The 14330-nt window shown below is 41.5% G+C and overlaps 1 protein-coding gene across 2 annotated transcripts in view; it reads left to right on the forward strand.

Annotated features, from left to right (window-relative positions):
- The window catches only part of LOC132381136 (glypican-5-like), a 627941-nt gene that overhangs the window by 378876 nt on the left and 234735 nt on the right, over positions 1-14330 (forward strand). For both annotated transcript variants that reach the window (XM_059950406.1, XM_059950415.1), the window contains one exon: positions 12619-12739. In XM_059950406.1, coding sequence (XP_059806389.1) covers positions 12619-12739 — 121 coding nt within the window. The remainder of the gene's footprint in view (positions 1-12618; positions 12740-14330) is intronic.

Below are 14330 nucleotides of genomic sequence, written 5' to 3' on the forward strand. Positions count from 1 at the left end.
ACATAGTAAATATATTATAAAAATGTTTCTTCATGTCACCTGTGATTACAGCTGAAACTGTCCATGACTCTAAGCACCTTCATCAAATTTCTGCTTGACCTTTGCTCTGGGAAGAATGACCCCAATTGCCCTGGTCTCCCCTTTACTGAAGACCTCCACTCAGTTCTAGTAAATCTGCTCTGGAAAGCCATGACATCTGTATGTGTGGTACGCAAACTAGATTTACAATGGTCTTATAGCTTATCTTCCTTATGCTTCAGGTAATAAAGCCAAGGATTTATTTCTATAAATCCTTGCCAGGTTGCAAGTACTCAGATTAACGACAGCCCATACATATGAATGAGCATTTGGAGGACAAGCAGGATGGATATGCCTGTTGTTGCAAGGCTGCAGATATCTTTTGTCATACAAGAACTCAGTTTGTAGCAGGATCATTGCAGTTTACAGGGAAAACTGAATGTTTGAGTGAAACATTCTGGTTTAACTACATATTGTCGTTGGTTGGTTCATGCTTCTATTTAAATATTTTGTCACGTGGCTTCATTTCTGATTCGTGAACTGTTAAGTTTATAACCAGTTTACAGGAACAGAGCTCTGTCATATCCTGGAGTGGACACGGACCTTAAGCAGGCTTGCCCACTGGTCCAACTCTTTCAATACATCTGTCTCAGTCAATAGAGAAGCAGTGAAGAGATAGAATTAATTGTATAAACATAATAGGCTGATTAGTGGCTCCTATTCCATCATTCTAAAACTGGAACAGCAGAGCATATTTAGGTAACAGGATACAGATCTGACCAGCAGGTTTCTCAGGATCCCATTTCTAGGCTTCATAGTTGTGTTATGTCTTATTTCTTCTTCTACACTAATCAAATCTAAATTTGGCAGCATGGTAGTGTAGTGGTTAGCTCAATGCTTCACAGTACCAGTGACCCAGGTTCAATTCCTGTTGCTGCCCGTAGGGAGCTTGTACCACACTCCCTGTTGGTGTGGGTTCCCTCCAGGTGCTCCAGTTTCCTCCCACAGTCCAAAGATGTACCAGTTGATTGGTTAATTGGTCCTTGCAAATTGCCCGTTGCTGGGTAGCACAGCTTGAAGGGCCAGAAGGGCCTACTCAGTGCGATATCTCAATAAAAATTAAAAATCAATTTGGTGCAAAGAAGATGAGGAGTTGGAGGAAGAAGCACAAGGCAGCAAGTGGTAGGTGAAACCGGGAGAGGGAAGGGTGAAATAAAGAGCTGGGAAGTTGATTGGTGAAAGAGATAAAGGGCTGGAGAAGGGGCAATTGAGTCACACTTGTGAGAGACAGAGAATAGCTTATAGATTTACCTGCTGTAAAATATATACAACACCAACTGAAAACCCAAAGAGCTTCAACAACATTGCATTGTTCTTGTACTATTATATCTGTTAATTTTGCTTCCTTGTCCAGAAAAGAAAATACATTGTTGTGTATGAGATTTAGACCAGTTGAGTGAGTGGATAAATATAACACTGTAGCAGTATAGAATGAATAGAAGTGAAGCTATCACCTTTGGTGGGGGGAAAAATCCCTGCAAGTCAGAGAACCATTATTTAAACAGTGATAGACTGGGATTGTAGTATCAAGGGACTGCAATGTTTTGAAAGCAAGTATGCTGGTACAGCAAGCATTAAAAAAACAAGTGGTATACTAGCCTAAAGTACAAGACAAAGATTTCTTACTACAATTAGATTGGGCTTTGGTGAGATCTTACGTAGAGAATTTTGTGCAGGTTTGTTCCCCATACCAAAGACAGGATACATTAGCTAGATTGATACCTGAAATGTTACACTTTTATAGCAGAAGATTTTGAATTAATTAGAGCTAGGATTTAGAATAAAGGAAGATAGTCTTTTAGAAATGTACCACATTCTGACAGGGATTGACATCATAATGCAGAGATGTTTTTTCCCCTGGCTGGAGAGAGGGGTTATCTAGCTCTGCTTATCAGTATGAGGTGGTGAGATTGGATTTGGTAACATTCAAGGGTGAAGACAAGCAGACTTGTCTTAAGAACAGAGTCACTACACTATTTAAGAATTCTTTGAAATGTTCCTTGGAGTAGGCAATGACTGTCCATGCTTGATATGTTCTCCTCCATTTTTGTCTCAGCACAATGGACCTTTGGAGGTTCAAGCATCGACAACACTGGAGGATGCACATGTTGTCATTTTCAGTGAGACTCTGTGCCTCCTGTGTCCGTTCTACCTAAAGACTATTGGGCAACAGATCACCCATACACATTGGTGATAATTAAAGAAGTTGCAGGTGCTGGAAAACTGAAAGGAAAATAGAAGGTGCTCAACAGATCAGGCGGCATCATAAATCTATGCTTCTTACTCACTTGAGTCATAGACCACGTACAACAGACACTTCAAAGTACTGTCACCATTGTTTTGTAGGTCCCTCCATGTCTATGAACCCTTGTCAGCATCTTCCTCTCTCAGCATAACACATTCAGTTGACTCTGGTAATCATTCACATGCCTGCCACCAGCTTCCCCAAACGCACTCTCTCCATTGAGGTTAATTAAGGTAGGAGATTTCAATGGAAGCTGTCTGACCTGCTAGTTCCTCCAGCATTTTGTACGTGTTGCTTTGGATTTCCAGCACGTGCAGACTTTCTTGCATTTAATGTAAGAGATTATATTAGATAAAAAGAGAAAAAGATTCAAGTGGTTCTCAAAGCTCTCTTGAAAATTCTTGACATCATTTTGGGAAATCAAAAACTAGAGGACATAGGATTAAGTGAGAGAGGAGAGGTTTAATAGGATGCTGAGGGATTTTTTTTTTAATCCAGAGGTTATTAATATACCTGTCTTAATCACTTCCTTGGGTAGTTCATTCCCTCTGCAGAAAAAGATGTCCATCAGGTTCCTATTAAATCTCTCCCCCTTCATCTGAACCAACACCTTCCAGTAATTGATTCCACACGCACCATATATCACACATAAATCAAAATATTATGCTATAAATAAGTTAATAGAATATTATACTATAAATAAATTAATAAAATGTAATCCAAAATGCTTGTAGCAATGGACAACCCAGATAGATAATACACAGCTCATTGTCCCAAAGACAAGACCTTGGTGGTAGCAGACTATTCATTGGTCTCACAGCCTGAAGGAAGAAGCTTTTACCCAGTCTGGGAGGGCTGATGCTTCAATAACTCCTTCCAAATGGGGAGGGGGTCCAGGAGGTTGTGGGATGGCTGGTAGGGATTCTCAATACAGTTTTGGGTCCTTTGTCTGCAACACTCCCAGTAAATGTCACAAATAGAGAGAGGGAAACGCTGATGGTTTTTACTGTCCTCTGTAGGAACCTATGGTGTGATGCTTCTGTACCACACAATAATGTAGCCAGGACACACTCTGTGGTGCTACTGTAGAAAGTTGTTAGAAACGGTGGGGATCCTTGCACATCTCAATCTCCTCAGAAAGTGTAGGTGCTGCAGTGCCTTCTTGACTAGAGAGCAGCTATTGTAGATCCAGGTTAAAGCATCTGCTATGTGTACACCAAGGAATTTTGTGCTCTTCTCTCTCTCCATGGTAGAGCCACTGACGTGCAATGGAGAGAGGTCGACCTGTGCCTTCCTGAAGTCCACAATCATTTCATTTCAGTTGTCCATGATGAGACTGAGGTTGTTGTTCTTGCACCATTTGACAAGCCTTTCTACCTCCTTTCTGTATGTCAACTCATCATTGTTGTAGATGAGGCCAGCCACTGTAGTATCTTCATCGAGCTTGGTGACGTGGTTTAAGCTGAATCTGGCAGTGCAGTCAAGAGTCAGCAGCATGAACAGCACAGACTGAGCACACAACCCTAGGGGGCATCAGTGCTCTCTGTGATGATGCTTGAAATGTTGTTGCCAACTCGGATTGACTGGGATCTTTCAGTCAAGAAGTCTGTTTTACAGAGAGGGGTGTTGAGTCCCATTGAGGACAGTTTACCAACCAGACTCTGAGGATGATCATTAGTAAATGCCAAGCTGAAGTCGGGGAACAACATCCTGGTGTATGAGGCATCGTTTCCTAGGTGGGACAGGACAGATTGGAGGGCTGAGGCTATGGCATCATAGATGGACTTGTCAGAGTGGTAGGCAAACTGAAACGGGTCCAATGTAGCTTTAACGTGGGACAACACAGTGTGTCAAACTGGACACACTGGGGACTGTGGTAGAACGGAAAACCCTGGCAATTCTGGACAATGTTTCTCACCCTCTGCATGCCACCTTGGCTGAACAGAGGAGCACTTCCAGTAACAGACTAAGACAATTGTGTTGCTGCAAATAACTCTATATAAGGTCACTCTTACCCTTGGCCGTTAGACTTTATGAGTCAACCTATAGCGGAGAAGTGATTACCCCTTCCTGTTAGATAGTTTGTAGTAACTTATTTTTCATTCTTTCTACTTCTCTTCTAATATTTGTATCTGTACACTCTTAATGCTACTATGATACTGTAATCTCCTTTGGGATCAATGAAGTATCTATCATTGTAAATGGTCTTGTGGTTAGGCACAGATTAAATTGGAGGAATTGCTGGGCAGCATGACTCAAAGGACCAGAAGAGCCTATTCTGTGCAGTTTCTCAATAAGTAAATAAAATTTGTCTGAGGAGGTAGATTCTAAGAAGAAGAAACATGAGTTTCATAAGAAGGGGCTTGTACAGGTTTTATGAGAAGTAGGAGTTCAAGAAAGCAGAGACTTTTGAGGAATGTTCGGCTGGAGGAAATTATTGAGACAGCACGTTAGCCTAGATTACTCACAACCTTACATCTTCAGGACAGGAATGTCTCCATTTGAGCCAAGCTGATGCTTGAAAAAGCCAAGTAATCAATTGGCATTGGAACTAGATTCAAACAATTTCCTACAACAGGACAAATGAAAGATAGCAAGTCTACTGTGTGTTTGAAGTAACTTCACCCCGTCAGTTGTAACTGAAGCAATAGCAAAAATAGAAAAGTAGTTATGTAATATAAGGTAATTATTGTGTAATTCAAATGGTAGACGATTCTTCAATTTGCGAATCCTTCAACATATCCACCTTCCGCTATAAAGGGAGGTTTTGGGCAATAAAGAAACAAGAATGGCAAGCGGTCTCTGTGGTATTTTTAAGGTGTTGATTATGCTGTGTTGTTGCATATCACACCAGGAATTATTACAGCTTTGCTCACATTCAGTACAAGAAGACCGGAAATACTGAACTTTTCAATTCTGTAGTTTGGTGTTAAATTAAAATCATTCTCAGACAAGTGCTTTGAGTCACATAAAGGGAAAATGCAATCAGCGATTTATCTTTAATTGCAAAGTCATGTCCTTTTTAGTGTCCTTGCTGACTCCTTCTGACTCAATTATTCACTCACTGAACGTTTAAAACACTGGAGTAAGGCCGGAGTTTTATTCCCACATGTATGCTCATCTGGTTAATCTCCTGCAAGACAATCTTCGGAGCATTGTATCTACCCTTTGTGTCCCCTAGGTTAAAGAAGAAATAAAGTCTACACTAAATTGCTTGATGATGAAAAGCAATTATTTTAATGTGCCCCCAATGTTGGCTCCTTTGATTATAGATCCCAATTCAGGTACCTAATAAAAGAGACACAGTCCAAATATATTAGCAAATGAAGAATTGTCATAGGTACATCTCTTAAAAAATTAAAGTTGGATTGAAAATCCTGTGAAAACTGATAATCTGACACACTCAGGACCTTTTTTTATTGAGATAGTGTGAAAAATGCCCTTTCAGCCCTTCGAGCTGTGCTGCCCAGCAGTCCCCTAATCTAATCCTATTTAATAATTTTTAATTTAACTTAATCATGGGCAATATAAAATGACCAATGTGGGAGAAAACCGGAGCACCTGGAGAAAACCCATGTGGTCACAGGGGGAACGTACAAACACCTTACAGACAGGGGCAGGAATTGAACTCAGGTCTCCTGTACTGTAAAGTGTTGTGCTAACCACTATGTTACCGTGCCTCCCCTTTGCTGGTACTAGACCAGCAAATGCTCAGTCCTATTGGATTCCACACTGACTGGTTGTGAAGTGGCTTTACGTGTAGTCAGTATGATTGTAATGCCACTTTACAGCACACAAAGACGATGCTACAGAAAATAGTGGACTCTGCTGGCTCCATCAGAGGCTATCACTCTCCTCCCATCGAGGGCATCTACAAGAGGCGATGTCTCAGGAAGGCAGCATCCATCACCATGCCCACTTCTCATTGCTGCCATCAGGCAGAAGGTACAGTAGTCTGTGCCTTCAAGGTTCAAAACAGCTTCTAACCACCACCATCAGGTTCTTAGGTTTATTATGTATACCATAGACAACCTTGAGATTCATCTTCTTGCAGGCAGCCACAAAACAAGGAAACATAATAGAACCCACTAGAAAATCCCACACAACAAAGACCGACAAGCATCCAATGTGTGAAAAGGAGCAAACTGTGCAAACAAGAGAAGCGGTAAACAAATACTCTGCAGAACATCAACCTGAAAGTGAGTCCAGAGCCACAGAGCAAGTGAAACTGGTCCGGGAGCCCTCCATCTGCAGGGCAACAACTATCTTAGCCCTAACACAACCTTCAACTACATTTCTTCTTCACTCTCTCAATTTTGAACTAGTCATGATGTTTATTTTTTGCACACACATAAGCTATGTATAATTTACAGCAACACACAGAATGCTGGAGGGACTCAGCAGGTCAGGCAGCATCGATGGAGATGAATAAACAGTTGACATGTCAGGCTTTGACTCTTCATCAGCACTGAGAAGGAAGGGGGAAGGTGGGGAGAGGGGAAAGAGGCGAGAAGATGATAGGTAAAGCCAGGTGGGTAGAAAAGATAAAGGGCTGGAGAAGAAGGATCTGATAGGAGAGGAGAATGGACCATGGGAGAAAGGGAAGGAGGAGGGAGCCCAGGGGAATGATAAGTAGGTGAGAAGAAGTAAAAGGTCAGAGTGAGAAATAGAAGAAGAGTGGAAGGGGAGGATACTTTTTTGTTTACCAGAAAGAGAAATTGATAGTCATGCTATCAGGTCGGATGGTACCCAGACGGAATACAAGGTGCTGCCTGATGGTGGCTTTGTCTTAGCACAGGAGGAGACCGTGGACCGACATGTTGGAATGAGAACGAGAATCACAATTGAAATGTTTGGCCACTGGGATGTTCCTGAATATAAGGTGTTGCTCCTCTAATTAATAATTTGTAATTTATGTTAACTTAGGTTTGTTGGTTTATAATGTACAGTGCTGCTGTTACAAAAAGCTAATTTTCAAGGCATTTCTATCCTGTGTATGTTTGCCTATGAACAATAAACATAAATTTACACTATTTCTGTTAATACCTCAAATTCATTATAATTCACTTTTTTAAAGGTGATAATGCATTTTCCATTGCTTCAGCTAAATTAAAAGGGAGCAGAGCAAGTGAGGATCTGGTGAGTTGAAAGGGTTTATGGGAACTGGAGCACCATCTGAGTGGAAAGTGGGCAAGGAAACCAGGACCCCAGCAAGTGAGATGGGAGCCCAAGAACCCAGGGATCTATTTTCTAAACAGAAAGAGAACAAATTCAGAAATTGGGGGTGCAAAGAGCATCCTACAGCAGGATTCTCTAAAGGTTAACTTGCAGGTTGACTTGGTAGTAAGGAAAGCAAATCCAATGTTAACTTTCATTTCCAGGTGAGTAGAATATAAAAGCAAGAATGTATTGCCAAAGTTTTATAAGACATTAGTCAGACTTCATGTGGAATATTGTGAGCAGTTTTGAATTGAATTGAATTTCGGTTAATTGTCATTTAGAAACCACAGCTGCAATGCAGTTAAAAAATGAAACAATGTTCCTCCAGAATGATATCACAGAAGCAGACTACACCAGAAAATCCACATAACGTTTGGCAGTCCCCAAATCCAGAGTCCGGAGAGGCTGCTGCATATTAATATCGCGCTACCATCTTAGTGCATTCCCTGGAAAGGAGCTCCAAACCCACCAGACAAAACTAAACTACCCAGACACACCAAGTCAAGAGACCAACTCTAACACCCAACAAACCAAAAACTAAAGCTACAAGACCTACACAAACCCACACAGTTACAACATATAGTTACAACAGTGCAAACAATACCATAATTGATCAAAAAAAAACAGACCATGGGCACAATAAAAATAGTCCGAAGATGTTAAAAGACGATAAGTTTGAAAGAAACCACCACACAGTTTCCACAAGTCCTCAGGGTCCCGATAGACTTGTCATCCCACGCAGACAGCAGAAGGGAATACCCCTGCTATGGACTTCCATGGTGCCGCCGGACCCAGCCTCGCAGACGCCACACATAGTGAAAGCGCCCCGACTGCAGCGGACTCCGAATCCGTCGAACCTCCGAGCATCCGACCATCTCCTCCAGCACAGCCTCTCTGAGCACCATAATGAAGAAAGGATGAGCTGGGATTGGAAAGGGTCCAGGAGAAGTTTGTGAGAATGATCCTGTGAATGAAAGGGTTGACATATGCGGAGTGTTTGAAGATTCTGTGCCTGTACTCACAAGAGATTAGAAGACTAAAGGGCTATCTCACTAAAACCTACTACATAAATTTTGAAAGAGTTAAAGACTGGATTTGCAGAGGCTGCTTCCAGTAGTCAGATAATCTAGTATCAGAAGGAATGGGCCGAATGCCCTAATTCTTCTCTTACGTCATATGGATCATGGAGAAAGATCTTGGCCTGAAATGTCACAGTTTGTCCTCCTCCAATGAGACTGCCTGACGTGCTGAGTTGTGGCATTTTGCGTTTGCTGCCTAGGGAGCCCCAAGGCCTTTGTGGGTGGAAAGAGAAATGACAAGATTTCTCTGGTGAGCCCTGGGTTTCCAAATAGCTGTTGCAGAGTCAGAATTTAGCTGCACAGTAAGTATATGAATGGGAGAGGTTTAGTGGGATATTGGCAAAGTGTGGGTAGATGAGACTAGCTCACTGGGAAGCACAGTCAACCTGAATTAGTTTTGCAAAATAATTTGTTTCCGTACTCTCTGACTCTATAGATGGTCTGTTGTTCTGGTTTTAAAGCATATTTCAAGACCTTAAAACTTCTCAAACTGAAACAAGGCCAATGGAAAGTAACCCACATCATTTGCTGCTTTGCTTGATGCCCTCTAAAAATCTAAAAGATAAATAAAATTGAAGACTATCCTCTCAGCCTACAGCAAGTTATTGTGATGAACAAGCCCTTCAGCCCATTGTGTCAACACAAACCATGGAGCATACATCTCCAGTACGCCCATTTTAATTCTTTTCATGTTCCCAGCAGCTCCCCTTCAGATTCTACCACATTAAGAGTAATTTACAGTGGCCAATGAACCTATCAACCCCAATCTTTGGGACGTAGGACGAAATTGGAACACTCAGAAGAAGGACATGGTCACGTAGAGCATGCAAAGTCCACACAGTCAACACCAGAGGTCAGGACTTTCGCACTGTGGAGAAGTGATGAGCTATGCCCTGTGCCTATGCTTGGTAGAACGGGGTTATTGTAGTAATGGAAATATGAATATTTTATGTACTAAATCACTAGGATTGTTCTGAACTATATATCTGATTTTTTTTTGTTTGTACCTGATGGGATTTACAGTTTGAGGCTAAATAGACTGGTAGAAAGTTATAAAATATATTCAGAGTTAAATCTCAGGAAATGATGTCCAGTTCAATATTATTACAGCTTGTATGGGAGGGAATATTCACCCAGGATTGAAATCCTAAAGGTAATTGGTGGGACTTGATGATACTAATGTTGAGATTCAGATTGCAGCACCACCCTCTGACTCAAATATACCCTACCCAAATCTGCGCTAGCATGTTTTCAAATATACCCTACCCAAATCTGCGCTAGCATGTTTTCAAATATACCCTACCCAAATCTGCGCTAGCATGTTTTCAAATATACCCTACCCAAATCTGCGCTAGCATGTTTTCAAATATACCCTACCCAAATCTGCGCTAGCATGTTTTCAAATATACCCTACCCAAATCTGCGCGAGGGGTTTGCCTCAGGATGTCTTCAAGTGGAATACTGAAAACAAGAAGAAGTCTCCTAGCCCTCCAGGGGAGAATCCAATACTGCTACACTAATTAAATGTTAGCTCAACTCACATCCCTTGCACTGTGTTTGCAGTGCAGACACACATTATCTAACTGCAAATAGGATGGCCTGGACTTAGAAGTTCTCCACTCCAGTATGAAATTAAAATCAAATCCAAAAACCAGATTTGTACATGTGTAATGTAAATCTGACCTGAGTACATAATTTTTTGTTGACCGGCCTGACCTTGTACAGCATATATCGTTGGGCTCAGTTGGTAGCCAGACTCAGAAAACAGGAGGATTGCATCTTGAAAGGTTTATTGCTTTATCAATAATATATTGAAATACCAACTGGAAAAACCTTTGATTGGATCCTTGTAATGAAGTGGTTGAAAGGGAACACTAACAGGCAGGCGGTGGTGGAGGTTAGGGCACGGTGTAGAAATTAATGAATGAAACATCAGTTCTTGAAGGTCCACTCTCAAGTCAAGTTTATTGTCAGGTTCAATGACAGAACGTAGACTCGGATAACACACAGAGCAGGAAATATATGTGAACTACACATGAGAGTAAAGGAAAAGTGTGTAAAGCAAGACATTGCTGCAAAAACAGTGGGAAAGCAGTTGTTCCTGAACCTGGTGCCAGTGGTAGCAGAAAGAAGAGGACATGGCACGGGATGGTGGGGATCCTTGATGACAGATGCCACCGTCTTAAGACGGCAGCTTTCTTTCAGTGGTGGGAAGGGCTGCATAGACCAATATCACCTGCACCTTCTTGCCTATGATGTGTATTGTTATATCCTTTTCTTAGACAAGATCTTGCTCTAAAGTAGGTGTGACCTTTTGAATGCATTACACCCCTCCCTATTGTTGCTAGAATTTCAGATGGTGATGAGGGGGCACACAAGAGCAAGGTGGATCAGCAGGTTGAGTTGTGTCTCAACAACAACCTTGCACTCAATGTCAATAAGACCAAGGAATTGACTATGGGCTTCAGGAAGACTCAGTCAAGGGAGCACACACTAGTTGTCATAGAGGGATCAGCAGCAGAAAGAATGAGCAAGTTTAAGCTCCTCCTGGCTGTCAAATTCTCTGATGATCTATCCAGGGCCAAACATATTGATCCAATTACAAAGGCATGACAGCAGCTATATTTCATAAGACATTTGAGGAGAATTGGTATGGCACCAAAGACACTCACAATTTTCCACAGATGTTCCATGGAAAGCACTCTACCTGGTTGCATAATCGTCTGCTATGGAGGGGCCTCTGCACAGGATTAGAAAACGCTGCAGAACTTTGTAAACTCAGGCAGCTCCATCATGGGCACTAGCCTACCTAGCATCAAGGTCACCCTCAAAAGATGACACCTCAAAAAGGTAGCAGCCACCATTAGGGACCCTCATCACCCAGGGCATGACCTCTTCTCATTGCTACCATCAGAGAACAGGAACAGGAAACTGAAGATGTTTTTGGAACAGCTTCTTCCCTCTGCCATCAGAATTCTGAACAGACAATGAACCCATGAACACTGACTTACTATTTTTGCTCTCTTTTGTACTACTTATTTCATATATAACCAATTATTTCAGGCTGAAACATCAACTGTCCTTTTTTCCATACATGCTGCCTGGCCTGCTGAGTTCCTCCAGCATTTTGTGTGTGTTGTTTGGATCTCCAGCATCTGCAGATTTTCTGTTGTTTATGACCAAGTCTGCAAATGCTGGAAATCCAAGGCAACGCACAAAAAATGTTGGTGAAACTCAGCAGGTCAGGCAGCATCTATGGATATGGATAAACAGTCAACATTTTGAGGCGAAACCCTTCTTCAGGACTGAAAAGGAAGGGGGAAGACACCAGAATAAAATGTTGTGTGGGGGGGAGGGAAAGAAAGACAGCTAGAAGGTGATAGGTTAAGTCGGGTGGGTAGAAAAGGTAATTTAGTTTCTAGTATTTTTTCAATGAAATAAATGAAGAGAGGGAGAGGAAAAAGTAAAACTAACTTCAAATATCTGGGTCAACTTTGTTATGAGAGAGAATGTTTATTTTCCCTGGAGTGGAGGATGCTTTTCTTCATATAGGAAACATCTAAAACCAGAGGGCTTGGATTTAAGGAGTGATTTGTGGACATATTTTGAAAACTGAAAAGCCACTTTCCATTTGGTCCCACCCATCAGCAGTTTGAACTGGACACTTCTGGTTGTGATCTATAATGTTATATTTCACACATGATGACATTATTAAAGTTTGATGAAGGTATTATTTATCATGGCAGCCAAAATTGGATCAAGCTGTCGTGATTTATGACTAAAATGCCTGGCTTGAGGCTCCCTATCAGAACCTTCCAAAACGTAGGATTAACTGGTTTGAGTAAAGGTGGTTGTGATCTAGGAGAAAGGTTCATAATGTCGTCTGTCAGACTGCTAATGGCCTGAGAGACTTTACAAGTCAGGAGAAAGAGAAAACAAAGAACAAACAAACCACTAATTAACTACAAGTATTTAATGCTGGTTTCTTGTTTCTAGTTATACAAACAGAGTCGTTGGGAATGGACTCAAAGAACAGGCCAACAACCCAGAAGTGAAAGTCCGAGGACCTGACCCGATGGTTAAGCAAGTCATTGACAAGCTCTTGTATATTAACAAGGTAAGACTTTAGACCCACATCAACCCAAGAACTATTCCAAATGCCTGGGTAACTGGGATCTAGTAAAATGGTCTCCACGTTGGATAATCAGAGAATTACTGGGCTGTGGTAGTTGTTATGCACCAACATCTCTTCCTGTGGTAAATGGATTCTCAGCTGTTCTCCAGGGTTTGCTGGCATTTACATCACACTCTCTTTGTTCATTCTTTCATTCTCTGTTTCTGTCTCTTTGACTCTTTTGTTCTTTGATCCTATGTCCTTCCAACTTCCCTCTTTTCATCTCATTTCAATGATTTCTGTCTACATTTCCACATTTTGAGCTATTTTCTGTCTACCTCTGTTTCTCAGTGAGCTCTTTATCTCTATGTTTCTTTTGTTCTCTCTGAATCCTTTTTATCTTTTTATTTCTGATTTTACTTATATTTCATGTTGCTCTCTATCCTTGAAATTGGATTTGAAAAGATTAATTAACCCCTCCCCCTTTTTATGCATTAATTGTGTCTATAAAGTAATTTTGGGCATGTTTTGAAATGTTTTCACCTACTTCCAGTTCATCGAAAAACGGGACTGGACCGCTTCCTGTAATGACTTACTATATCCTACAAACACACACAACATGCTGCAGGAACTCAGCAGGCTAGGCAACATCGATGAGAGACAGTGGACGTTTCAGGCTGAGACTCTGATATCCTACTTCTGCTTCTCATTTGTGATCATATTATCAGTGTGCACAGTGCATACTACTTAACAACAGAAAGTGGATCAAAGTATTGTCATTTGCAACCTTCATTGTTAGCTCGTAAGTCAGCCAGCTGTACTTCACTCTTAAAGTGGAGAGGATCCGATGTGATTTAAAATGCCTCCCTGAGTGTGCATCCTTTTGTGCTTAACATCATCCTGTAATCATAGAGTCACACATCATAGAATCTGGCCCTTGGCTTGCTGATTCCCTGCCAACTGTTGCTGTGGTAGTCAATACTGATGTTCCCATGCCGCTCAGCCACTCCCACATGGGAGGAGTTCACATCCTGTACAAGGAGAGTTATCAATAAAGTTTGGTTGAGTATCCTGCATGCTGGTGTCCTGATGTGCTCTGCACTCTCCCTCAATATCGAACACAACAATGATCATCCACCCATAACATTAATTCTATGTTTTATTCTTTCCACATTCCCATTAAGTTACTCCTGAATCTGTCACTCACTTGTATGTTAGCAATCTACAGCAACCAATTAAACCGCCAACCTGCACATAGAAAAAGGCTCTTCGGCCAATTTGTCCATGCTAGACAATATGCTCATGCAAGCTACTCCCATTTACCTGTGTTTGCACTCACTGCCCCTCATAAATATGAGGCCATATTCCCTTTCTCTTTTTACCTTCTGTTCCTTGTTTTCAACTCTCCCTGTCCCTCTTCCTATTTGACTGTATATGTCACTGAACTCTCTGACTTGATTAATTTCTCCCTTTGCCTACCATATTTTCTTCAGTTTCTTTATTTGCCTCTACCTTTCTTGCCATGTCCACTTACTTTCTGAGTCAGTCATTCTGCTTATGTTCTCCTTCACCTCCCTCTCACACTCTCTCTCAC

Source organism: Hypanus sabinus, chromosome 2 (assembly GCF_030144855.1).
Source record: "Hypanus sabinus isolate sHypSab1 chromosome 2, sHypSab1.hap1, whole genome shotgun sequence".
Lineage (NCBI taxonomy): Eukaryota > Metazoa > Chordata > Chondrichthyes > Myliobatiformes > Dasyatidae > Hypanus > Hypanus sabinus.